Source organism: Oryzias melastigma, linkage group LG20 (assembly GCF_002922805.2).
Source record: "Oryzias melastigma strain HK-1 linkage group LG20, ASM292280v2, whole genome shotgun sequence".
NCBI classification, from domain to species: domain Eukaryota; kingdom Metazoa; phylum Chordata; class Actinopteri; order Beloniformes; family Adrianichthyidae; genus Oryzias; species Oryzias melastigma.
Window position 1 is genome coordinate 18,621,825 of NC_050531.1, and position 27,303 is coordinate 18,649,127.

The 27,303-nt window shown below is 40.3% G+C and overlaps 1 protein-coding gene across 2 annotated transcripts in view; it reads right to left on the minus strand.

The window, feature by feature from the left end:
- mpp7a (membrane protein, palmitoylated 7a (MAGUK p55 subfamily member 7)) overlaps positions 1–27,303 on the minus strand; it is a 143,630-nt gene that overhangs the window by 36,862 nt on the left and 79,465 nt on the right. The window contains exons 7-13 of one of the 2 annotated variants that reach the window (XM_036217342.1): positions 14,714–14,795; positions 14,419–14,504; positions 13,150–13,224; positions 10,557–10,753; positions 9,899–9,963; positions 3,862–3,882; positions 3,374–3,406 (exon numbers count right to left, since the gene is read on the minus strand). In XM_036217342.1, the coding sequence (XP_036073235.1) occupies positions 3,374–3,406; positions 3,862–3,882; positions 9,899–9,963; positions 10,557–10,753; positions 13,150–13,224; positions 14,419–14,504; positions 14,714–14,795 (559 nt within the window). The remainder of the gene's footprint in view (positions 1–3,373; positions 3,407–3,861; positions 3,883–9,898; positions 9,964–10,556; positions 10,754–13,149; positions 13,225–14,418; positions 14,505–14,713; positions 14,796–27,303) is intronic. The other variant, XM_024280521.2, reaches the window with a different exon arrangement.

Sequence of the window (27,303 nt, forward strand, 5' to 3'; positions counted from 1 at the left end):
ACCAAATTAGGATCCTCATGCATCACGTTCAGATTTAATATACTTCCTGAGAATCCACTGCAATCAATGATGAGCTGAATGCTGGAAAACATGGACATCACTGAAGAACTGCTTTCTAAATTGTGATGCTTTGCCTGCTCTTTACCACAGCTGGGCCTATTTATTGACTGACCATGGGTCTGTCTTCATTTAGCCCTTTAGCAGTCGAAGTGCAAATATATCAAAGTGGAATCAGGTGATGGCTCAGCCATGGGAAAACGTCCCAATTCTGTTCCTTCTGGAGTGATTTACTCCTCCTTCTGGGTCATTGTCTGTCTGTTCTGTGAAGCAATGTCTAATCACTGTTGATGCATTTGGCGAAGTCTGAGCTCACATAGATCATTTGTTCTGCATGGTTTGAATCGTGAAATGTTTCAACCCCACAATCTTTTACGTTTTCGTCATCCTGACTTGCCTAATGAACTATTTAGACATGTTTAGTTTTTGTTTGTTTGTTTTTTGATGAGGTTTCAGGATAAATTCACACTGGCACGTTTGGTCCTCGTTTGATCCACACCCGTTTGTTTTCTCTAAAATCTTCATTTGTGCGAAAGCTCAACTTTGGCTCAGACAAAAGCTGGTTGTTTAGAAAACAATGAACTGTAAGGCAGTTTACATCAGAGCAAATGCAGACAGACCTTTTGTGGACTAAAGAGTCGAAGAGAACCAATGGGAGTAAATTTGCGAAGTACATAAGTGATATCAAAATAAAAACTGGTGTGGATATGAAGAACACATGTATTGTAAAGTTTGGTAAATATGTTGGTGGGAGGTGGGTTTTACTGATAGAGGACTCTTTGGAGTGAACAGCTCTCTTCTTTATGTGTGAAATTAACATGAATTTCACAAAGTAAATGGGACTTTACAGCAGACGGCGGGCAGAAGAGTTGACCTCTGGTGTATTTGGGAAAGACACTGAACACCACATTACTCTTGGTGGTAGTAGGTTGGCACCACTATTCAGCAGTGGAACTGACATAAGTGTTTAAATCAGGGGTGTCCAAAGTCAGTCCTCGAGGGCTGTATTCCTGCATATTTTCAAACATCCCCTATTCTGGCATGTTCTAAATGGCAGGACACACTTGAACCAGGTAATCAGTCATGAGTAGGGCTTGGATATCTGGAAATCATGTAGAAAATGTGACCCTCAAGGCCTGGAGTTGCCCATTCCTGGATTAGCCAACTCTTTCAGACAATCGTATTTAGTATATTCAGTGTGTCATTAGTGCATAGTAAGTGCAAATATGTCAAGAATAACAGATGGCACATTTTTCTGTTATTTTAAAATTGATTTAAAAATTAATATTTAAAATACATTTGATTTTCTTTGCATTTTTATTGTCTTTTTCCTTCATTTTTATTGCTGAAATTGATGGAAATAAACCAATCAATCAATAAAAACAGATCAAACATTAAAAATAAAGCCATTGTCAGCTCAGGATTTAGATTTTAAGCAACGTGTACAATGTTGTTGCTGGAAAACGCACAAATATGAGTGGAAAACTCAAAGTTTAAAGAAAAGAGAGTGCGAATTTTAAGTCAAAATTGATGCTCTTGCCACCACAGGAGTATGTTTTTGGTAAAAGGTTGCAAAAAATGAAGTAATTGCACAAAAATTTCCGGACCTGTATGTGTTCTACGAATGCTCCCCCTCACACAACTGCAACAACAGGCATCTGTGGAAATGATTATGCTTCTGTAATAAAGCGAGCTCCATGACTGATCTTAAGATATTTGATTGCATCAAGCATCTGTTTTCAGCAGCAGCCTGGAGATACAGTAAAGTGCCTATACGACCTTTCAACAAAGCAACTTGCAGATGGGTCGTGGCCAACAGATGCACTTCAAACAAGTTTGTGTTCCTGTGGTGAACTCATCAACAGTGTTGTTTTGGGAAAACATTTGCAAGAACCAGATTTTTAGAATGCAAGGCTAAATTGATATCTAATTAGAAATAATGCAAATTAAGGCATTTATTAGTGTTAAATGCTGCTTGCAAACAACCATGTAGGACGTCCCCTTTAACTAGATTCCTAAAGTCACTTTGGGCTGGCCATTAAATGTTAAAACATGGTTTTTAAACTTTTCATTTATGGTTTTGGTTTGGAATTTAAGAACCACCTCATTGTTGGAATCTTTAAACTCCCAAAAGGTCAAAATCCAAGGACTGCTTAAATTTAAGATATATATTCCAATTGCATCATTGAGTAAAGGACAAAAATTAACTTCCTAATACATCCTTCACTTGTCCATGCAATCCCAGTAGCTTTTTAGGAGCATAAGCAAGCTTCTGCACATGTTTCTAGGATTTCAAACTTTTACTGTGGGCCAACTTTAAATCAGACAACCACATCCAACAGGCTGAAAACCAAAGTAGCAAGTACTTCCATGGTGGACTTATTATAACTTGCTTTTTTTTTTCCTTGCTTCTCCTCCTGAGGTTCTCTCGTTTCAGCTAAACCTCGTTCTGGCCTGCTGGAGTTAAGAAATGCTGCGATCCCGCTGGAGTTCCTGATGTTGTTTGGGTACTCAAGAGGAGGAGGAGAGGCTGAGGTCACCGACCTCATGAAGGGGGTAGGGTGACAGTGGAATAGAAGGAGAAAGAAGGAACATTGTTAGGGAAAACTGGGCCCTTCAGCTTGGCAGCTCAAATGTATGTAGCGTTTCTGAACCCTCTGAGATGAGGAGGTTCAGTGGTGTAGCATAGCTTGAAATGAACTCTCACCTTTTGACCTCAACCTCAGACAAAACAGAAGACCAAAATAAAGACAAATGAGGAGACGGATGAAGAGACGGATTTACATATGAGCAAGTAAGTGCTGCCTGTGGTCTTCCAGAGGGACGATACCTTATGATTTGTTGGGAAAAATGACAGTGGTAATAAGAACACGATGGGGAGAATTGAAAGCAACTTTTTGGAAAGAGTTGAGAAGCGGGTAGCAGTAATGGTCTTTAAATCTGACCAGCACCACATCAATGAGATCGTCCCTCGAGCGTTCAGAACAAAGTACTGAAAACGAGACGTTCTTTTTAACCCAAATCTGTCCAAAACCGTTCTCGGGGACATCCTGAGACCCGGAGGCAGGAGACGACACATGGTTGAAGGCAAAAATAACTCTGAAACTAAACAGCTGCTCTTACTTTCACAGCAAAAGTAAGTCATGGGATTAGATTTAAAGAGAGGAACCAGTGGGAACACTCATTTGTGTTTTGTGGAACACGGAAGGGCGATAACAGAGGGGCGGCTTGAGGGTTTCGGGAAAGGAGGATCAGCAGTCACTACTGATGACACAACCAGGAGAGGAGACAGAAGAAAAGAAGAAGATCGGCTCACCTAAGTGGAATCCGCTACTAGCGTCGGCTTCCTCTGGTGACGTGAAGAACCAGAAAGAAAGAGCCGGAAGAAAGGAACAACATCAAGTAAAAAAGGACAATCAGGAATGCAAGAAATTCAAGCTTACCTGTTTAGGCAGGCATAAAAGATTGAGACAACTGTACATCCTTGTATTGGATCAGATGATTCTCCAAATAATATCGTGAAGTTGAGAGATTAAAGGTTTGCAAAGGAAAAGCCAAAACATTTTTAGACAAAACGGAAGTTCTCACTCAGCAGCAAATAGGTTTGGACTAAATGGCAGACTAGAGAGTAGAGGGGAGACTTCAGTATTATGAAGAAGGAAACAGAAATATCACAATCAGCACATCAGTACTGTAGTACCTTTCATTTCCTCATCTGTGAGGGCTGAAGAAGCGAGAAGCGGAGTTACTCTCAGTTAGAAGATTGTTAGAGGATTAAAGATTTAAGGAAGAGAAGAGACCTACCAAGCTCAACCTCCACATCATCTTTGAAAAGCAAAAGAAAAGACAAAGAAACAAGAAAAAAAAGTTAAAATCTCTTGTTGCTGGTACTCTGACGAGTCATATCTGGAAAAGATAACCTAGTCGTAATAAAGCTCTGCTTAGTATTTTTGTTCAGTAGCTTTATTCTGAGGCTTTTGTGGCTTCTGTACTGTAATAAAACAAATCATTATTCAGATTTATTTTATTGCTTCTATGCTTTGCAGAGAGAATTAGAAAAACTCTACAAGCGTGACTTCACATGTGCTTCTAATCTACATATTTATGGACTGTGACAGACATGATTAGGGTGTATTTTGTTAAATTTCTGTTTAAAAACATCATAAAATAAAATGGGAAAAGAAAAAAATAGAGTTTTTTTTCTTATATGAGAGTATATGATCAAGGATTGATGTAATGGTGTACCAACCTCTAAATTGGAGGTCACAGATTTGATTCCCGCCTCGCTTAAAAATGTGTCAAAGTGTCCTTGGGCAAAACACTGAACCCCAGATTGTTCCTGGAAGTTAACAGGTGCGTCAGTGGGTGAGTGTGCGTGAGTGAATGGGGTATGTGTGTATAAAGCACTTTGGGCTTTTTTCATGATACACTGAAGCGTTGTTTTCACTGAGCGGTCTGGTGTTTTAATTGTACAATTGTTTCCATTGTAAAATGGACCCTTTAAACAGTACCGAATGGGTAGAAAGTGAGGACGACATTAGAAAGTACCAATATTGCGCTCATTTAAGCTAATGTTTCCTAAGTTTGCAAACATTCAGGTTTTTCTGGTCTACTTACTGTATTTTCTATGTAACAAATCCAATCTTTTCAAACTGATTTTTTTTGTCTCCTCCTAATTCACAACAATTTGAATAAAGACACACTGAAGTGTAATTTTTACTGTCCTTCATCATGAGAAAAATTCTACAAGAACGTATAAAAAGGTTATTCAAACTGCACTAATGTAACCACTGAAGACAGTGAGGATCTGAAGTTGGTTTTAGCATTGAATGTAAACTTTACAAAATTCAGCACTGTTTTCAGCATTTATGCACTTGGCGAGCAGTGATGTCCGTTTTTGTTATGCATATATCCCATCATTTCAGTATAGTTTGTTGTTGATGCTTCAAACTTACAGAACCCTTAAGGTATGTCGAAGCTAAAAAAAAAAAAAAATTTTTTTTCAAAAACATTATTTTTTTTATTTCAATTTTTTTATTTACTTTGATGTCCCTTTAGGGGCTCCGCACAAACTCACTATTTGCACCAAATTTGCTATTACTTACTGCAGCAGCTTATTTTTAAGCTGCTGCTTAAATACACATATTAAGTAAAAAATACAAATCTGTTTATTTTTTTTTCTGTTCCCATTTCTTTAATGAAAATAAATGCTAGGAAACCTGCAGCAGTCCTTTTCCCTTCTAAAATAGGGAAGGAAACTAAGAACCAAAGGTACAAGGATTCAAACTACCACTAGGTTCTCTAGTCACTAGTGAATTAGCTTATACTTTTACCTAAAGATACACAGTCCAGAGTACCTGTCTGAGGAGTATTCACTTCATCTTTAAAAGAACAAGAAAACATTTTCAGATTGATAAGATTTAAACCATCAACAGTTAAAAATGCTAACAGGATTGCACTCTTCATTTTACTGACGGGGAAATGTTTCTTGTAGCTTTTGAATGTACTCCAGATGTTGGTGAGAATCAGGCGGGACAACGAAGACGGGTTCAGAACGGTTACTGACGCAGGCTCTTGAGCATGTGTTGGTTTAGCGTGCTGTGAATTTTTGGAGCCGCTTACAGATGTTTCCTCTTGTTTCACGTCTTCCTATTTGGCCCGAAACGAGTTTAAATCAAAACATACACTACTCCGTCTCCCGCAGCACGAGGCTCACCTTCCAGCACTGCCCGCATTTTCCCAGAGCGCACTGCAGAGATGCAGCGTCACAGCTGACACTAATGACCTGCCAGCATCAGGGCTGATGGAGGTCATTCGGGGTCAGAGGAGAGCGGACCAAACCCCTTTATCTGACATCCTGTTTGGCATGTTAGCAGTGATGTTGCCCTCCTTCTGTTGCGACATGACATCTTAAGTTGAACCAGCATTTTGGAGCGCGTAATTGCAGCGGGGGAGGACAGAGGGAAACTTGAAAGAACAAACAATGAGGACAATGTGAGAATGATAAAGACATCTAAAATCCTTCCAGTGCTGCCTGATTACACTTTGGAAGGCTTTCATCTGGGGCCTATCTGCCACGGGAATGGTTCGGATCGTCTAATGATGTTGCAGTCATGTACAGCCGCATTCCTGGCCTTATGAAACACCGCGCGATAACATGGCGGGTCTGTCCGACGGCACGCAGAGTCGTGAACTGATGCCCAGGCCCGCTGGATCGGTGGCAGCCTAGCCCATCATTTACCCAACTCCAGGGAGCCTTGGCCTCCCACACTGCGGTCATCGACAGACGCTCGCTGAGGGCAGCCGCCCCATCCACTGCCAGTCAGCGAGCTGACCTCAGTGGATGCTGAATGCCCTCCCAGGGAGGAGAAACATTCTTAGAGGTTTATCGCATGCCCTTTACAAGCCACAAATAAACCACAGAGGATGACAGAAAGAAGATAGATTTCAAATACAAACCCAGCTCTGTAGACTATTTAGTAAATTATACCCATCATGCAGCAGTGCGTCAGATCTTTTAGGCAGAGGGTAGATCTGATAATCCAGGATAAGAAAAGACAAAGATATGTAATATTTGATATCTCCAAACTTCTGACTTCCTCCTCCTTTCAATACACTCCGATAGCTGCAAGTGTTTAAGTAAAAAAATGAAATGGATAAATAAACTGAACGTGGAGCCAAAGTTCAGGGCCACTTAAGACCTATCTGGGGTGCCGTTTGGAAAGGGTTCAGCAGCTCGGTGGAAAAGAAGGAGCGAGAAGAAGAGCGATGTAATGCATGGAGAGAGCGCGGCGAAAAAGACCCCGAGGTGAGTGTTAAGTGTGTCCACGTGTTTGGCAGACTTTCACGCCGCGAGACAGCGGAGAGGTCTGCATGTCAGCCAGAGCAGCAGAAAACAAAGCTGCCGGGACGCTCGGAGAGCAGAAGCTGCAGGAATGAAGCAAAAACAACCGATCTAACAAGCAGCTCATTAATAACCGGCTTGAACAACTAATGGCAATTTAAGGATCAGTTTCATGTCCAAAGAATGTATTAATGAAAGCGCTGAGATCAACGAAAGGGAAGGAATTATTTATGTCCTGCAAATGTTAAGCGTAAACGGACACGGTTGAGCAATGATCACCCCAACCCCTGCCAAGACCAATATTGTTGCAACCAATGGAGCTCCCAGAGAGCAAAAAAAAAAGAGGAAAAGACCTCCCTTCAATCACCACCTCGGTCCTTCACTGGTATTCTTCAATTAGCTTGTAGATTGTACCTCGAAGGTCCAATTCAAAACTATGAGCCAAGCTTGATCTCCATCTCCAGAGGGCCTGAGCTGCTCCTGAACGTGCCCCCTTCTACAACCCCTCCATCCATCAAGTCTATTTCATGTCTTCTTGTTTTAGTTCTCATCAAAAAGACCTTCTACTATCAAACAAACCACCACAATAAAGTGGACTTTGTGAAGTAGCTTAACAGGACGTTTCTGCTCCTTCAGTAGAAGCTGCAGAGGACTATTTTTACACCTGGAGGAGGATTACAAATCCCATAACTCATAAAGAGAACTGGGCCAATAAAAAAAAAAAAAAAAACAGAAAGAAAACATCAGAGCGCTGTCTGGTTATTTCTGGCCATCCGTGAATGCCAGCATGCGGTTGAACATAACCAGGAAATGACAACATCTATAATTCACTCATAGACTAGGAGCTGAGGTGAAGGAGGCTAATGCTAAGTTTGGAGGTCGGTCAGCGAAGGCTGCAGAGGATTTGTTTAGACGACATAAAGTGCTCGAGTAAAAAGGAAACAAGCAGTCAGATGTGGTCATCTACAGGGAAAAAAACAACAAAACATTGTCAATAAAAAAAATGCTTTTTGGTTTACTTGGGTCATTGTGAGACCAGAAAAAGGTTGTTTTTCTGGGAGTTTGTTAAGGGTAAGAGCAACTATGGAGAAAAAACATGATTTTATGATTTAAATGGGAAGGATGAATAAAAGTAATTTTTCTAGACGTGATCCTCCAACATCAAAGTCAAGACCCGAGGGCCGAATCTGACCCTCCGGGTAATTATATCCAGCCCTCTAGATCCTTTTATTTTTGGCCTGATTTTATCTTGTGCTTCTTTCTGACTTGTATAATTATGACAAAATATATTTTTATGGAGAGTAAAATATTGAAACTTATTTAAGATTTAAGTTGATTTATTCTGGATAATATTTTGGTCTATTTTTATAGTTATGTTAAAAAGTTACATTTTTAAGGTTTTAAAAAATTTGTTTTAGAATGTTCTTTAAATGTTTATCATGTTCAGCCCGCGACCTAAGGTGTGTTTTGGATTTTGACCCCCTGTGCGATTGAGTTTGTTACCCTTGGGTTAGTCAGATCCTCCAGTATGTGGGTCGACCCGTAGCAGAGCAGGATTTGGGGATTTTGGGGTTGTTAATTAAATTAAATCTTTAATTTTCTACTCTAAACTCCAAAAACTTAAAAAATGGGTCTTAATAAATAACTATTTTATACAATTTTCAATTGAAAACTGAACCGTATGTCACACCATTAAACCGAATCGTGTGGTAAGTGAATTGTTATTGCATGTTTACCTTCAAAGTGTCAATAATTCTGCAAAATTGAAGAAGGATTTTGTATTTGATGCTTTATTGCATTAAATAAGGGGTGGTATAAGCCAGGGGTGGTCAAACTATGGCCTGGGAGCCACATGCAGCTCATTAAACTATTTAATCTGGCCCACCACATGAGAATAAATTCTAATGATAATCCTTATTTGTTTTATTTCGATGTAATTTGGGTGTTTCCCTATAGATGGCGCAAAATAGATGAATTGACATTTGTTTAAGTGTAAAAATTTATTGTGCATTTTTTTTTACATCTATGGGATTTCCGAGTGGAAAAATCCTTTTTCCGATCATTCCAACACCACATGAACGCAGCATTTCTCTAAGTTTACGGTTTTCCCTGAAGAACATCAAAACATTGGTGCAAATAGTACTAAAATGAGAACTACAGTCACTGTTTTAAAATAAAACCCCCTATATGAGCTACAGTATATTAGTTCAAAATCAAAAAAATGTTTTCTGAGGTGGATTACCAAAACGCCCCACGCATCTGGCTCTTCTGTCAAATTTAAAGTCCTTTTTGGCCCATAAGCCAAAAAATGTGCCCACCCCTGGTACAAGCAAACTGAAAGTTTTTTCTTTATTGTTACTTGCTTATCAGCAAATTAAAAACAGGATTATTTTAACTTTTTTTTTTTTTTTGCTGTTATTTTTGTGTTACAAAATTTTATGTTGAATTAAAACTAAACCACGAACCAAAAATCAAGGAATTGTGGGGAAAGTGCATCCCTACTATTTTACCATTTTCCTTGCAGCTGGTGTGTCGATGAATTTCCTACAACCACCACGATGCTCTGCTTCAAACTGTTCTGCCGCGATTCTTGTACAACATGGTTTATGTCTTCTGTCGTCATTAAGAAGCAATCAGCAATCCTTGATTTATCAGGGTAATTTAGCCACCATCCCTTCATTTCCTGATCTCCTACATTCAGCCTTGTTTATGGCACGTTTCAGATGAAGCCGTGTCTGTGCCTTCACTGGAGCGCAGATTAATGTGCTGCACAGAGCTGGGTTGAACTTTTTATCACACGTGTGTGCGTCTAGAATCAGATTGTGAACCCATCATTAGGAGTTTCACCCGTCATTAGATGGGTAAACGCGCTGGTGTCTGGGTTGGATATTGTTAACGTTTCCAAATGAATTATTGCACATGGAGAAGCTGAAAGGAATAAAGTCTGTAGAGAAGCAGAAGCAGAGCGGATTTTTAGGACAAAAATCAAATGCTTACATAATCTCTTGCTTGAGGATCTCTGGATAGGAAGGGTTGCAACAGGCCGTCGAAGAGCGAGCCTCCTGAAAGAGGATGGAGATGGATAAAGGGGGACAGGCACAATAAAACCATCAGTTTTCACGGCTGCTGAGGGACTAATAAAAAACAGTGTTGTTACAGCGATCCCACTCAACAATCACCACCAGCTTCATTCCGTCAGCTGAGGCTGGTGAAAGAAAGAGGAGCTGATAAAGGAGTGCAAGAAAAAAGCCGTTTGTAATCATGAAATGCAAGAATGCATCAAAATGTGAAATCTTTTCCTGCATTCTTTACTTTTTACTTTTTTTATGTGAATATTTTTACTTGGATCATCCTGACCCTGTCAATTAAAAAAAAAAGAAAAAACCTGTCGCAGTCTCCTGAGCTCTGTGTTGGACATCACGTGTGACGGAGAGCTTACACTGATGTGTGTTTTTCCGTCCGCCTGAGATCCAAAGTGGATCGGTACCAGCACTATCATTTTCTGTCATTACTCATTTTGGGCCAGACGCTGTGCGGAAATCCAGACTATTTTGGCAATGTGAGGCAGGAAAAAAAAAAAAAAAAGAGGAAAAGAGAGAGAGATAGAGGAAGAAACTTCTGAGGCAAAAAATGGAACTGGTTGCTCCTTCCTTACCTCTCCTGGAACTGTCTGGACGGGATCAGACCGGCGCGGGGGTTGGCGTCACCTTCATGTTTGGCCTGCCACCATGTTGCATCGTCCTGGCTCATGATCTCAAGGATGGAGCCTTTCTTGAAAGCCAGACCCGCTTCCTTGCATGGGATGGCTTTGTCTTCGTTGGGGTCAAAGTCGAAGAGTGCTTTCATGAACACCTGGACGAGCAAAAACAAGGCCGTTGGCGGCAAATCAATCTAAGATTTGGGTAATACAAACTGTTTTCTACTTAGAGCTAATTTTCTTCACTATAGGCATTTGTGTTTTTGTGCCATTTTTCTAATAATGGATGACATAAATAAAAAAATTAAGATTGAAATAGCAGTTTTGAATATTTCTTTATTCAAATCGCTGTGAATCAGGAGCAAACAAAAAAAAATGCAGTTTAAAATCAATTGAACTTGTGATGTAAAAAAAACTATTATGATGCCTCCACTTGTAGACAAATAGATCCATGAACGTCTTGGTTTTCCTTGTCTGAAGCTATGGTCACAAATAAAACTGCGATGGGGAGGCATCGGCAGAATCTTCACAACTAGCTGCTGCCGCCCGATTTTTCTGAAAATCATTAGCTTGGTCATAACTGCAGACGGCGGCCGCCCGATAGATTGGGTCTAACACTGCTCGCACATTCTCAACGCACAAGAAAATGTTCAAAACAAAATTACATACTACTTACATACTCAATTATAGCCTACTATTTACATAAAAAAACAAATTCCTTAGAGATGTGGCGCTCACGGACTGATCGGACTGTCATCATGAACAAATGAACTCGCGGTCAGCTGAGAACATTCTTTATTTCATTTTCTTTTCTCCCCCCTGAGTTTCACAAATTGACATAATTGTAAAAAAAAAAAAAAAAAAAAAAAGCTCATCTTTCTTATTTCAGAAACAAATACAGCAAAAACGGAGAAAAACGCAGAGAGAAGTCACAGAAGTCACAGTGAGGGAGTCCCAGTGCATGTACTGTGGGGGGTGGTGTTGCTTACAGTGCTCCTCAGAGACCGTGTGTATGTACAAACACATACTAAATTAGAGGGAACATTTCTGCCACCAGACTGCTTCTGCGCGACCTCTAAATGTGCCAGGGTGGGGACTGACCAGTGTCAAAGCTTGTCAAAAAATCGCCTGCACGTCGTTTAGTTTGAACTTTTTCTTAAGACTTTATACGGCGTGTAAAAATGTGACTGCCGCTGTCTTATTCCAAGTGCCACCCTGCAGCCACCAGGCAGCCATCTGCCGACTTTGCTGAAAAACTGGTAATTAGATCGCCACACTGTGGTATTTTGGTATTTGTGACCTTAGCTAAAGCTGGATTCTGGCTCAGAACTGAACGGCTGGATGGCTTCAATATCACTAGCCATTATTGTTGAACCGCTAATGTCAGGTAAGGGTTGTGAGGGGCTCTCCGCTAGCAGGAGAGAGCCTGAAAACAAAAGGATGATAGGAAGTGAGGGCAGACTCACTCTGCACCAATAGACCCACCCACATCTCAGAGTTATGCTGCTCTGAAGAAACTATGTTCAAGAAAACAACACAAGTATTTTAGATTTTGGTAAAAATGGCATAATCATATTAAAAAAAAACCTCAGAACATTTTTAACAATAGATCATAAGTGACCAGAGTGGGTCTATAATGTATGACCTAAAATGGGAAAATCTTCTGCTTTCTTTTTTTGTTGTTGTGAAGAACAAACTGCAACCTAAAGCCCCTCTCTGCATCCTTCATCTAAATGAAGTCCTCTCAGGATAAAATATTACTCCTTGGACACCTTCGTAAAAAAGAAAACATAAGAGCAACAGAAAGCCTGTGTGAACAGACAGTCCAGGACAGAGAGTGGGGTGGTGAACTTCTTCAGAGTCCTTTTGATTTAAAGAGTGCTTTTGCTATGCAGTGAATTTATGCTGCAGCCGATAGCGTTTGTTTGGATCATGACGGCTGCTTTGGCTTCCACTCAAACATGCAAGATTGTCCTCATTCTCTTCCCTTTGGGCTTGTTTTGTTCCGACATCAACATGGGTTAGCCACTTAGCTCTTCTGGGTTGCATCTGCACGACCTGATGTAAGCACGCTGGCTATTTTTATGGAGGAGTCGCTGAGTGTTTGGCAGCTGAAGGCTATTATTCAGAGGGATTTATTAAACAGACGGACAGATTCAACCATTACATGATGACAAAGGATGCAAGTGGCCCACCCTCTCCTCTGTGCATCCATTAAGCGTACAGGGTGGGCTGCCGTATGAGTAATCATCGGGAGCCTATACCCTGGAGCTTAAATAAGTGAGTGGATCCAGCTTCTGTCTGCTACTGATAGATGAGCTACTGAAAAATGAAGTATCAACACCCCAGTGGGTGAGAGTGATGCCGGAGTGACAGATCAGAGTGAATGATTATGAGTCTCTACTGATAACTCTACACAGGGACGGATAGATAGCTTGGATGCTATATATGTGTTGACAAAAATTACCTAATGCAGCATACTAGCTTCTTGAAGTGGAGGGCGCCTCGGGTCAAGCAGTGAACATAAAAAATGAGCTGCAACACGGCTTACCTTTGGCTCTTTGACTGGCGCCTCCTCCTTCACACCAGGCACAAGTTTAAAGGTAATGGCTCCTTCTGACTGAGCCTGCACAAAGGCAAGACGGATGAAGAGGGTTAAGGAAGGTGACGGAAAAACCAAATTCACCCAACGACACGTGGAGTTAGAGATGTGGAGCCACTCAACGGTGGAACGCTAAAACAGATTCCCTTTGATGCCTCATGTGCGGCACAAAATTATTTCAAGTTAAATTAACAGGAAGACTGATCAGCCAAGAAATTCAAAAACTTGTGTACTGAGATTGCACAAATATAAACACAATTAGAGACAAAACATACGATACTGATGTAAGAAAGCTGGTTTAAACTCTCAAATATAAGCTCATGTGATCCTATATTTTACCCATTTCTCATTTATATCAAGTCAATATGGACCAAACTCTCTGAGGAATGTTTCCTATTTGAATCTATGCCACCAAGGATTAAGGCAGTTCTGAAGGCAAAAAGGGGTTCAACCCGGTACCAGTAAGGTGTACCAAAAGACACTGAACAAATAATCTCTGATTAAACCCATTGGATTCTGAATGCAAAAAATAAGCCTCAAGTTGAAAAGGCACATAGACAACCTTAATGTTATCAATGTTACAACAAAAAATAAAAGCAAAACTTGTTATGCACACCCACCTGCCAATAAGATAAAAAAAACACGCTACAAATTGTGATATCTGAGAATAGAAAATAAAGCTAGAAACTAAATTTAGAAACAAGATTTTGTTGGTGTAAAGTCTGAGTTTAAATGTTTTAGTCAATGGGAAATTTCTCCTTTTTGCCACCAGCCTCCAGTGGTCATTTGAGGAACTGCAACATTTGGTAATCCAGGAAACAAAAGATTCTGGGCTTGAAAAAAAAAAAAAACTATCCCACTTTAGACATGAAAAATTCATACTTACACTGTTATTCTAAAAACTATCTTTGACTGGTTGGGTTGTATAGCCAACACAAGTGCAATGGGGTAAAATTTTATGTTTCTGACTATTTTTGTCAATATTTGTGGTCCAGTCATATACATGTCATATACATGTGGTCTTAAAGGCTTGCAAAAACCAACGGAAAAAGGCTGTTGCTCTGGTTTTATTGCGGCAGTGGGAGGCTCAGGGTCATAACAGCAGTGAGGGAGGTTTTTACCATCACAAACAAGGAATGTGATCTTCGCCAAGAGAGGGGTTCTAAAACATGAGAGAGACCATTGAACAGAGCCTGTGCACATAAGCATAAGACATACCAGAATACGGATTATTTCCTCTGGCTTCTTGTCATCCACAGGGATTCCGTTGACCTCCTTCAGTTCATCACCAACATGTATGAGTCCTACATCACAACAAGAAAGGAAAATACTAATCTATGATCACTGACACTTTTCTGAAGTTTTAAGACTTTCATCAAATCATATATTGATTGTCATAACAATTATTTTATGTTTAAATGTTTAATCCTCTTTTCTTTTTTATGTAAAAAAAATACATTTCCTTCTCTCGTCTTGCAGTGACTAATACAAGTGATAAAAAATAAGAACTGACCGCTCCTGGAGGCTGCTCCTCCTCTCATGATCCTGGCCACGACAATGGCTCCTGTGCGTTCGTCACGTCTTATCGTCGCACCCTGTAAAGGAATCAGTGCGAAAATTAAAAATGAGATAGAAAAAAATGCATCTTTATCTACGGAAAGCAGATGTGGTCATTTATGGTTTACAACACACACACACACAAAAAGAACTTTTCATAAAATATTTTTCACCCTGCAAAGAACAAATATGAGATGGAGCTGTTTGGAACTAAACCCCCATTGCTTGTTGATAAAATAAAGTGTGAGAAATGAAGAATTCATCAGACTTCATGAATGCCTTTGATGATTTGTCATTAAGAATGGGTCAATAACAATTTTCCAGCCAATACCGATAACTGACATTTCCCCTACAACTGTGGCCGATAGCCGATATTTGCCAATAACAATATTTAAGTGTCTACAATAACACAAAGTTTAGAACTGCTTTTTGTTTCTTTATAAGAATGCACAACTTTACTTTAACTATACAATCAGATTATCCACAACTTTTTTTTTTTTTTTTTTTTTACATACAGCAAGGGATCTCATAGGAACAAGTATCACTTAAAAACAGTCAGAACAATTACTGACCAAGACTGTAGATTTACACTTCCCAGTGCCAAGGATCTATTAGGAACAAGTACCCATAATGTGTGAAATAAAGTGCATATGAAAACAGAATGATAAAGGTCCGAAACTCAAACTCAAATTATGCAAATATCATCCAATACCGATACTGGTGCCGATATATTGCCCATTTTATTTGTCAATAAAGCAAAGTTCTTGTTGTTTGTTGGAAATTGCCCAATATGCTACATGAATACCAACCAGTCTCTGCACAAACACCATTTGGGCAATATAATAATTGGTGTTGAGGATTAAATAACAGCACATGCGTGGTGGGATCCTCACTTTACTCCGTTATCCAGAACCTTACAGACAGCTACTAATTTCTTTAGATTGGAACCCATTATTGCATTTCTTTTTAGTAACTGTTTGATCATTCCCAAAGACTGTTTTAATTTTTTGTTACAAAAACGAAGAGGCTTTCTACCATCATTTAGATGATCCGCTCTATATTACCTGTCTGTTACCAATTTCTGACCAATTCTATTTTCTCATTCATCTTTCTGACATCCTTGGGGTAGTTCTGGCTACAGCCATCAACACGAATATTTAAAAGGTCCAAGAGATGTCTCTGGTTTTTACCACTTTGGCAACTCTATTATCGTGTCATTTAGGTTGTTATCACAACAGTCTTTTTTTTTTGGTTTTTCTTGAAGAAAATGGTTTCTCCAAGGTTGTTATAGTGACTATGGACATGAAAACAACAGAAGAAGTTAGGATAAGACAGTGGCGACACCACAAAGAATAATTGTGCTTATTAAAGAAACTGGAGAGGTCCAAGTTAGAAAGAGATCAGTAGAGCAGGTCAGCGGGAGAGGAAGGCACTGCCAGAGCCGGTGTCAGGGTCACATAAAACCCCCGTGCTGTGACTTAAAGCAGCCGTCTGCGACGCCGAGGCCCCGAGACAGACAGAGAGTCCTTTCTCCACGAGTGCCTGGAGGAATAGAGCATTACAGGGAAGGAGACAAACCCTGGCAGACAACGGGGCGAGATAGGGACTCTACAGGAAATCTCACAAGAGTATTCAGACATGTGGTCATTGCATTTCTCCCTACTTTTTAGATGAGCTTTTTTTCTTTAGAGTTGGATGATGGCCAGAGGTATGATGGATGTTTTTATTGCGTCCCTGAGGTGTTTGCTGGCTGGTGGCAGTCTAAAGGCTAACCAAACAGCAGAGGAGCAGCAGCCTTGGACTCCGAGTCCACGGTGACAATGGGTTGTCTGCACAATACTCTCTCCACCGCTCGCCTAAGGCTTGTGTATGGAATGTGCTCGCATATGGTGTGTAGATATAAATCATGTTTTGACACATATGGCTTAAATCACATGCTGAAACCCGGATGCCATTCGCAAAGACCATTTTCATAACTTTTATTGCGAGTGGCAATGGTGGTTATAGAGCAGCACATTTAGAATGCAAATAGGAACGGGTGAGGTCGTGAACCCAAACGTCTGGGAGCAGAGACAATTTTATCTCCATTCAAAAAACAGCACTTTTTATGTGTTTTTACCAACGGCAAAACAAATGTGGATATATTTACCATTTTATATTTCTTGCTCTCTTTTTAAGTTACTAAAAGTTGCTGTTATTGTGAAATGTTTACATTTTGGGAACCGAACCTTAACGCTCTGATGTGATGGGCCAATGTCAGACGGCCAATCCAGCAGCAAGAGTGTTTGGGATTTATGAGAAAAGGTGGAGGCTTTCTTTATTGTTTGGCCAGCCTCAGTTTGAACTTGCACTGGCACGGTAGCCGAACGAGCTCCTTCTGATAAGAAAAACTGAAGAAGGCCAAAAGACTCCAGTGGCAACAAGAGCGAAACAGAGTGCAGCTTAAGTGAAAGAACAGATGATACTCACAAAACGACAAGCTGCCTACAGAGGGAGAAGACAAGAGGATGAGTAGATGAGAGGGGGTAAAGTGAGGACATAATATATGACAAAGAAATGGTATCAGAGAGGGAGAATGTATTGGAAAAGGAAAAAATATATGAAGTACTTCAGTTTAATGAAAGACATCTATTTGCAAATAAAAAAATGCACATTTTTATGATGGTTGGACAATAATGAACCAAAGAAAAGAAGTGGGACACCAATAATGTTAAGCAAAAAATGCAAAAATACACAATACTATTAGCATTGCCAATGGTGCATTCCATACTATTGCATTGTGACATACTGGACGATTAGGGACGGGAATCACTGGGTACGTCACCATACAATGTGATACATGGCTCATGATATCAATGATATCCAGATACAGCGATAATTGGTAAAAACAATCTCTAATAACTCACATTAAACAACTTATGTCTTATTTTGTTCAACAGATAATAGACACTTCAGTGCAAATCAGTAATACTATGTCTTTGATGAACATCGACACCAACTGGTGTAAACAACAGAACAAAAATTAAATAATTCAAGTAGCTGCCAGACACATTGGTGCTCCTATGTACCTCCAAAGGAACGTGTCACCAAAGAATGATGAAAATAACGTTTTACAGCCTCTTCAAACAAAAATAAAAGATCAATACTAGGTGAGAACCTATCGAGAATCAGTAGATATTGAGATATATTGCAAAATCTGTATTTTGGCACACCCCTAGTGACGATCAGCCCTATCAAACATATTTTAAAAGCAGTCAAAAGTGGTTATGCATCGTTTAATCAGGCTTGTTGCTTCTTAATGTAATGTTCTCAACACTGGCCTTTGCAGTGAAGACGGCAAAACAATATTAACAGTGAGTGGTGTTTTGCTCAACAGCTGCCAGCGTCCTTAGTGTCGGTCAAACAGGTCTCAAAGCATTCCCTCTAAAAGTTGTTTACCTCCAGGGTGGTTGTTTGAGCTGTGGTCAACTGCGGTGAACTCCTGAACTGAAGTGATATTTACAACCGTGTTTTTACATTTATGTTAGCAGGCCCTCAGCAGGAGGTTAGGTCTGCCTTTCTAGATGTATTGATGTGACTTCCAGGAAACAGGAAAAGACAACACGGCAAAGAAAACACTGAAAGGATAAATCTCTGAAGTGAAGAAACCGGTGTACAGAGTCAGGACATTCTGAGAAACTTCTGACAGTAAGCAAGAAGATGGATAAAAAACAGGAGTCCAGCTTAAATATGAATATAATTTTATATTTTCATCTCATAATTTGCACATTTTGGTACTTCCTCTGTACCTCATTACAGCCTATAGCCTGTTTAATTCTCTTAACCCTCCAGAGGTATCTCAGCCTCTCCTGGAGGGCTGACAAAAACCTTGGAATCACAGTGAGGCAGCTGGAACAAAGCAGGCAAATCCACCCTCCTGAACTCGACACCACCTTTCCCTGTGGTGTGATACCCTATGGGCGCTATCACGGGCATCCAACCATGCGTGGCCACTAATGAAGAATGGCTGCTCTGTTAAACAAACGTGTAAACACAGCAGACTTGCACCTAAATAATCACTGTAATAGTGTTTTGGAGAAACATGAAGAATCTGGAGCAACAACAGGGGCTTCTTGGTGAAGCTGCTCGGCGTGGACTGATGACTGGACTCACACCGACCCTTCAACGCCTCCTGGCACATGGAAGCCATCTCAGCCTTTACCTTCTGTTTAAACAGAGCAAAAGGACTGAATTAGAGTATACTCACTGTCAAACGGTGAGTATGCTCTGTGTGTTTTTTAAAACGGGCGAGTATCTTTCTGTGGCATCGAAGTGAGTGTACCTGATGTCAGGCACAGCGGGACCATGGAGAAACCTCAAAAGACCAAATGATTGATGCTGGATATTCACTAAGCCTGATGAATGGGCCACGCTGTATTAGCAATTACAAGTAAGGCACCATTTAACCATCAAGTGTCACAATTCAACTTTTTCCATGGAAAGTGTGCCCAGGAAGGCTAAAATACTTCAGGTTTCAGGTCTAATGCTCTTTAAAGGAGAGTTTCTTGAAAAGCTCACAGTAAAAGGAAAAGAAAGTACATGTATACACCATTTAAAGAGCATTAAAGCAGAGCATCAACCACACAACCTTTTTCCAGGAACTACGGTCTTTTAAACATTCATTTCCACTACAGGAACTTCACGTGCTATGTAGCCCAAGGGGATAAGACTCACCCTCAAAAATGGTCGTGGTCGACAGGAGCTACTTGTGAATTTAGCTTTGTGATAAGTCGTAGCAAAAGTAACTTCTTAAAAGCTTGTATTAGTTGTATCCTAACAACAGTTCAGACCTTTTTTTTTTAACTCAAAGGGCAGAAAACGCACTTCAACCTTACTTTTACAGATGTAAAATTATCACATTAGTTATGACTAATTATATTTGAGGCAATTTATCATGCTTTTTGTCACGTAAATGTAATTTCTGCATTGGGTGGTTGCATCCACGTCGTCTATTTATTTTTGATGATGACGCCTTGATGGGAATTATTCCGCGTATACCATTATCACTTATGAAAAAAATAAAATATCAATAAGAAGTACTTTAGTCTTGTTATATTTTTAAGTTTAAATCGTTTTTCACAAAAAATTGACTGTTTAAAACTGATTATTTACTACCTGATCAATTTTATATCTTTTCATCAACATAATCTTGCAATGCATCGAAATTGTAACAACTATAGAACTCACTCATCTAAAGATCATGATAAGTTAAACAAAGCATCCTTTTAGAGGGAAAGTTTATCTCTTCCTGCTCAGTTAGTTCAGTTGACAGCCAGCTAAAATATTAGCTAAATGCCAAATTAGCTTAAAAAAATGAATAAAATTATCGGGAGGGCCAGACAGAATTACCCGGAGGGCCGGATCCGGCCCCCAGGCCTCGACTGTGACACATGTGGTCTACATTGACGGATTGCCACCATCTGCAGAATTTTGGGGGGTAAAGTGAAAAAGAAAAAAAAGTCCATGATTGGGTGTTATTTGGTCTGCCGTAAAAGAGAAGTGCTTCTCTCAGCATGGTCAACATCCAGCCACACTATTTGAGATGACATAAGCCAATCGCCTCATGCAGAGCAGAGAATATTGATACAATTTGGATCCAATTACGTCTTACGGGGCTTTTTGAGGGAATGATGTAGAGATTGTCCAGCAAGCTGTCAGCGACACGTGAAACTTCAGCAGATAAGAAGCAAAAGACAAGCAGAGTTTGGCCCCTCGTCGTTTTTGCTCGCCTTGGATTGGTCACAGCGAGCGTTTGGCGTGCTGTGTGAAGGCAGCTAGAGTGCCCCCTGGCTGATAGACTTCTGGATGACATAATGGAAGTTGGCTGGCTTTGTGAGCTACTTGTAGGAATGACGATATAACCCTGGCAAGTTGCATTGGCAAGCCTCATCCTAGTGTCTGTATCTGGACTACTTTTGTCTGTCTTCAGAATCCCACAGTGGAACAGATGGACACTAGAAGCTCTTCACCGGAGCCTCAGCTCACAGCCACTTCGCCATTCCTAACCCGCCAGGGAAAACAAACTCTGAGCTCCATGAAAAAACTCACCGCCCTCCACCCGTAACAACCACTCAAAACATTGCCCCGTGAACCCATCTGAACACTGTCGCATTTGACAAACATTATTTCTCCCTCCAAATTAAGAGCGACAGGGGAAAACAAACGCGAGCGGCCGGTGAAGAGGCGGACGTGTTTTGACATGATGTCACTTAACAGCAGAAGTGTAACGGGACAATAAACTCCTGCTGACTGCCGTGTTGACGGCTATGTTTAGAGGTATAAATAGGGGTGTAGTGGAAACACATGCTGTCGTTCTTCGCACCAGATGTCAGACGTGGAAAAAACCAAATATGAAGTGGGAACGGGCCTCCTGGACATTAAAACACAATTACCTCCAATCATATCTGGTGTTAGAGTGTGTCATTTTGTTTGACCTCAGTGAGATGGCAGAGAGCCCCCACCAAGCACATAACATGCGTGAGCGCTTGTGTATTTGCAAGTTATTGAAACTAGCTAGAAGGTCATGGACTCTAGTGACATGATTTGTGTATTTGGTCAAGATCAAGCAATAAATGTCACTAAGGTCACCAATAAAGAATACTATTGGGGTGTAATAAGGAAAGCAGTTAAATGATTTTTCTACCTCTGCTAGTAGTATGCCTTTTACACCTGTTTCATGAAATCATTTGTTATTTTGGATCATAAAAGTCTCCCTATAGTGGCTAAAGCAGACTGCGGTTTCCCCATTTTGTTTCCTTAACCCCAGAATTGTCCTACTAATTATAATTAACAGCAATACTGAAAATGGAAATTACTGGTCCTTTTTAGTATATTATTATTATTATTATTACAGCAAACCCAGCTCAGAGAGTTTTCTGACAGGACACTATGTTTTCATTTGTCTTCCTGCAACCCCTCTTTCCTTTTCCCCTCCTGCTTCTTTAAGCCCTAATGTCGGAGCAAGTCATTACCCGGTCACTACGAAAACACACTTAAGCGGCCCACCTCCGCGCTTCAAGCAGGTGGCTGAACATTTGGGTGAGGGAATCCGTGCATTGGAGTGTGTTTGTTTCACCACTCCCGCATGACTCGGTGTGCGAACACTTTGGTGATTCACATAGGTTGAGTGGAACTGCCATCTCTTCGCTAGAACCTTGACAGTGCCAGAAATTCTGTCATCGTGCAGAGTGTGAGAGCTGCACGAGTGCATACAAAGAGACGGTTGTGCCATAGAGAAAGATGTCTCTCTGTTTTGGGATTGTTTAGAATTTTTACCATCATTACTTTAAAAGTTGGGGAAAACAGCACTTTTCACATGCCACTTCTCATTTCCACAGCACTTCCAGAGGCAGTGCTGTCGAGGAGCAGGTAGCCGCCGGGCAACAATGCACACATTCAGTCTCCGATGTGTGCACACATTTATGACTACATATCACAGGAAAAAGACTTTATTTAAGGGGGATGTGAGATTAGGATCAGTGGATGCCTCAGATGTGGCTTTGGAGGCTGTGCATGTTTTCACATTCACAACTCAAGACTGTGAGGTTGGTGTGACAGCCTCGGGAAGGAGTGCTGCAGAAGAAAACACAAAAAGACAAACACACACCTTTCCACCACCGCTTCAAAACACTGTTAAAGGACTTGTTCAGTTAGGAAAGAAACATTTTGATGGAAAGTGTCAGAAGTGATACTATAAGGAAATGGAAATCGGATTAAAGTTGTCTGTTGTACATTTTTATTAAGGCCGATTCCAATGAAATTGTGTTCTTGTTGTTTTTAACATGTTCTTGTGGCTTTTTTCTCATGATGGAGGACATAAATTAGGAAAAGTTGGATGAAAATAGAATTTTTGAGTATTTCTTTATCCAAATGGTTGGGAATCAGGATCAGAAGAAAAAAAACTGCAGTATAAAAAATCTTGTAGTTGCTTTGTACAAACTACAATCAGCAGGCAACAAGTTCCCTGCTCTGCTTCTGATGCATCCACTTGCCGACAAATCTATCCATGTTTTCCTCGTCTGATCTGGCTCAAAACTGTACAGTAGTAGGACAGTAGTACAAAAAGTGTTTTTTCTGCTCATTTTAAAATGGCTGCTTCCATAAAATATTAAAAACACTTCAGAATCATGTTTACATGCACAAACAAAAGTGTGTCTTTGCAGTCGCGTGTTCAAAAAAAAAAATACAAGTTAAAAATAATAACAGAAGTTGACCATAATAGCATAAAAAGTTAAAAGTATTAACACAGAGTACCATTGCAGGTCCACTTATTGAACAAAAAAGTCGACTTTTTTTGTTATTTAATTTAATGTAATTTTTTCTCTGAGTAGTTCACTTATTGCACTGCAAATTTGTTTTAGCTGGAAAAAATTAGCACAATTTTAAAAAGTGTGTTGAGAATAACTCATCTGTTATTCTTTTTTAGGACCACTTGCAGTATTTAAATAATTCAAAATGTGTTGATAATTAATTCCTATAATGCAGATACAGGTTAAAAATGTGCGGGTCACTTCTCTTACTAACTTAAAAAAAAAAAAAAAAAGATGAAGAAAAAAAACAGATTAAGAAGAACTTTAAAACAGCTCAGATAAAGATGAGCAAAATGTGATCAGAATATTTTCATTATAAGCTGTCTAAATCTTTGGCTTTATTTTTTTTTAATTTGCTAAATTTTGATAAGTAATGGAATTATATTGTGTTGTTTTAAGGTTTATTCTCAATAACAATAAAAAAACATTTTGCCTAATTTTGCAGACATTTCAAAAAGTGTTAGCATACTTTATTACTGCTCAACAGTCACACACAGACGAAGGATTCTCTGGCGCAAAACCACTAAGATCAATGAAAAACAAATGTCCTCATAAAAATCTGTGACAAATGCAAAATTTCCAACTATGAGGCAGGAGCAAAAACGGGAGTCGGCAGCTTCCTGCAGTGAGAACACCAGCATCAACAGCTCTCTCTATCTTCTGCTGCAGCTTCCCCCAAACTCCAGCTCCCCGGGACAGCGCAGACCAATCCATCAAGTGAAAGATGTATTGCGTTTAAAGCATGTGGTTCTATCTGTAAAACACTTGCACGTGTGCCGTCTCCTTTAATCTCATTAGCTGCTCCATTTATTCACAGTCAGTGTCATTACTTTTCTGTCAACATTCTGATAGAGACAGATAATAGAAAAGACACTTTCCTTTAACGTATGCATCAATCAGATCTCTTCCTATGATTGGGGACGCGTCTTTGCAGATTTTTAGTCTCGGAGCTAACCTGTTTGTGTATATCCACAGACTAAACACGTAACACAAATGGCATTGCAGCTTATTAGTGTAGGACGATGACCGGGGAGATGTAAATCAATGTGTTTGAGCAGACTTCCAGACAAATAGAGTAGGAGAGACTCTGATCCGACTGTCCTGATTGTGTCCAAGAGTAGAAGAGGCCTGTCTGCTGCAGATGAGAAAAGCATGGCATGTGGAGCTGCCAGAATTTCATTCCACTGACTGCAACTCATGAAAGAATAACCATGTTGCAACATGAACAGACTACAAGGTTTTTGCTTTGCTGTAATTACAAGCTGCTCATTAAGCAAAGCAAATCTACGAAAACAAAATCTTAAATTAGGCTAATCGTTTAAGACATGTCTGTCTTCGTACACGCATTAGTGCCATTGCTCTGACGTCAAAGCGTTGCCATTTGTGGGTCTATAATGAGAAGTCCAGCTGATCCACTGGTATCCAGGCTGGCTGTGTGGCCGGGCTCAGCAGCGGTAGATCCAGATGGATTGGTTCTGGTTGATGCCAGGCGGGATCTTATGAAGGGTGGTGGTGCCAACTAAACGCAACGCCAGCTGCACCCAGTGACACTCGTAATATGAAAACCAAACATGGATATGTAATGACATCAAGCAGAAAGGGGATATAACAGAAGATTGATACAACTGGACACTGATTGTGGGACAACACTAGAAGTAGTTTTGTACATCCTAGGGAGTATTCAGACTGGAAAAGTCTATTAGTCCGGACTGAGTCCACTTAATTTGGTCAGAATCAAGTCCTGAACCTTGCACTTAGTCTGTATTCAGACGGGTGTCTACCGGACATTTCTGCTCTGAACTGCTTGAGAACAAAACTTCATGACTAAAGATCTCTTCAGTTATTGGGCAGGAATTATGAGGGTGGGGAAAAAGCAACGAGAGGAAGCAATTATGGAAGTCTGACAGTTTGCAGTTCTTGTCGGGATAGATCAACGATTCAAACTTTACATTTCGCAGATCAATTTTGAACATATGTATCAACGCTAGGTACAATACTTTTATTCGAAACGTTCATCTCAAATTGAACTATTCCCAAGCCAAGGACACCGATCAAAAACAAATCTGGTAAGCTGAACTGGTTGTCGTGAAAACCCCCACTCTTGCCCTGTCCACGACCCTTGGTGGTAAATGGTAAAAGGCGTATACTTGTATAGCACTTTCTACCTTCCTTCGAAGGCCCAAAGTCCTTCACAGTCACAGACCCATTCACACTGGTGGTAGCTCCGCTGCCGGACACTGGCACCAACCTTCCACCAAAGGCAATTTGGGGTTCTGTGTCTTGCCCAAGGACACTTTGACACATGCAAGGCGGAAATCGAACCCGCAATCCTCCTATCAGGAGTCGACGCCCTTCCGCTGCTCCACGTCCACCCCACTCTTCTTGCTCCCCCTGGCTGTGTTGTCAAGTACTGCGCATCAACGCATGCTGCTACAAGGCCTGGCCTGAAGTGGGGAGCTGTCTTGTGAATCATTGCTGCTTAAATGTGGATGTATTTTTGCTTGTACTTCAATCTATGCCGTTTTTATGTGGCACAGGTCGAAGATGCTTGATTTTTGGCATAATATCCCTACTCCCTTCATGTCCATTTTGGGCTTTAGCGCTGCCTGGATTGAGTAGCCGCTGCCCTCCTGTGGACAACTTATCTCTGGAGGTGTTGTACCAACCCTCTCTAATTTCCCTCTTTGGGATTAATAAAGTATCTTGTCTTGTCTTTGGTACGGTGGAGTCCTGCTGCCACCTGGATACTGAGGAGACGACGGATAAGTAGATTTGCGGATAATTGTTTATACATACCGATTGTCAGGAAAACATTATGAGAAGCAATGTGTGTCACGTTAAAAGTTGTTTTGATTCACAATTGTTGGTAGCTTACAGTTCCTACTCTGTTTAGTTCAGTTTTTCCGCTCAAAGTAGAGCTAAGCAGAATTGGAAACAAACTGAGACCACCTTGAAAAATGGGCCGAAGACTGGTTCAGAGTCACGGACCAGAGTCCACTTGGGTGTATTCAGACTGAAAATTTGTTTCCAATTATCAGTGGAAACTGACCCTGGATCACTTTAAGAGAACCAAACGTGTCCACTCTGCATACACCCTAAAGAAACCAGAGATTAAGAGCTGATGGAGAGAATGAAAAGGTGTAAACACAAACACAACCAAAAGAACAGATTATTTAGAGACTGCAAACCCTGCCATGGCCTTTTGCTCTCACGCCATCTAAAATTACAAAGGATGGCCGAAGCAAGCAGGGCTGATAGCAAAACCATATGAAAAGAGTGAATTAAAGAGTGGGAGGAGAGGGGAGGGGAGGGATGCCGTGCTAGCAGGAAGATCACAAAAGATGAACTGAGTGGGAGAAGTGAATGAATGTTGATCCCACACCGACTCAGTGGCATTGAAAGAGCTGCCGAGTGATGTACGAAACGACAGCGCGCACAGCGGGGCACACGCAGCAAGGATCCCCACGTCTGCTATTTACATTTACGTCACCGGGGCTTCCAGAGTGTCCAAATGAGAGGAACAGAGTCGGCCACAGCAGGCATGTCCTCCACTGATGTTCTCACTTCATAGCGATGGTCACTGTGAGCAGCTGTGGTGGACTAGTCTGCGGGCGACTTGCTTTTCTATCAACTCGAATTGCGTTTTTCCAAATTCCTTTGGAATGATGCAGACTGTTCCTAAATAAAGGAGGACTTTTTTCCAAGATGTTTACTGTACAATTAGGAAAAAAAGAATGTATGTAATAATGTAATAAATAAATAAAAAATAGAATCATAGAACTGACAGTCATTTATTAGTTAACAGGGTGAAGCCTATTGGGCTGCAACAATGTTTTACAATTTCAAATTTCAATAATAAAACATTTATCTACTCGATTCAATTATTAATGCTTTCTAATATATGCAATTATTCAGTGCCTGTATCACAATTAAATCTATAAGTCTTTATAAGTCTAGATATTGCTCTATCATTTTACATTTTTTTGTCTAAAACAGTTTAAGAGAAACTCTAAATGGAATATTTCTGTAAACATCACAATATCAAAAGCAGACTACTCAGAGTTGTACCAGCTCATATATTTTCTCCAATCAAAGGTGGTTTGTATTTGAACATATTTTTATTCAGCCATCTTATTATCTTCATTGTCGTTTTTAATTTTTTTATTATAGTGTTTTTACTGTCATTTTTTTGCAGCTA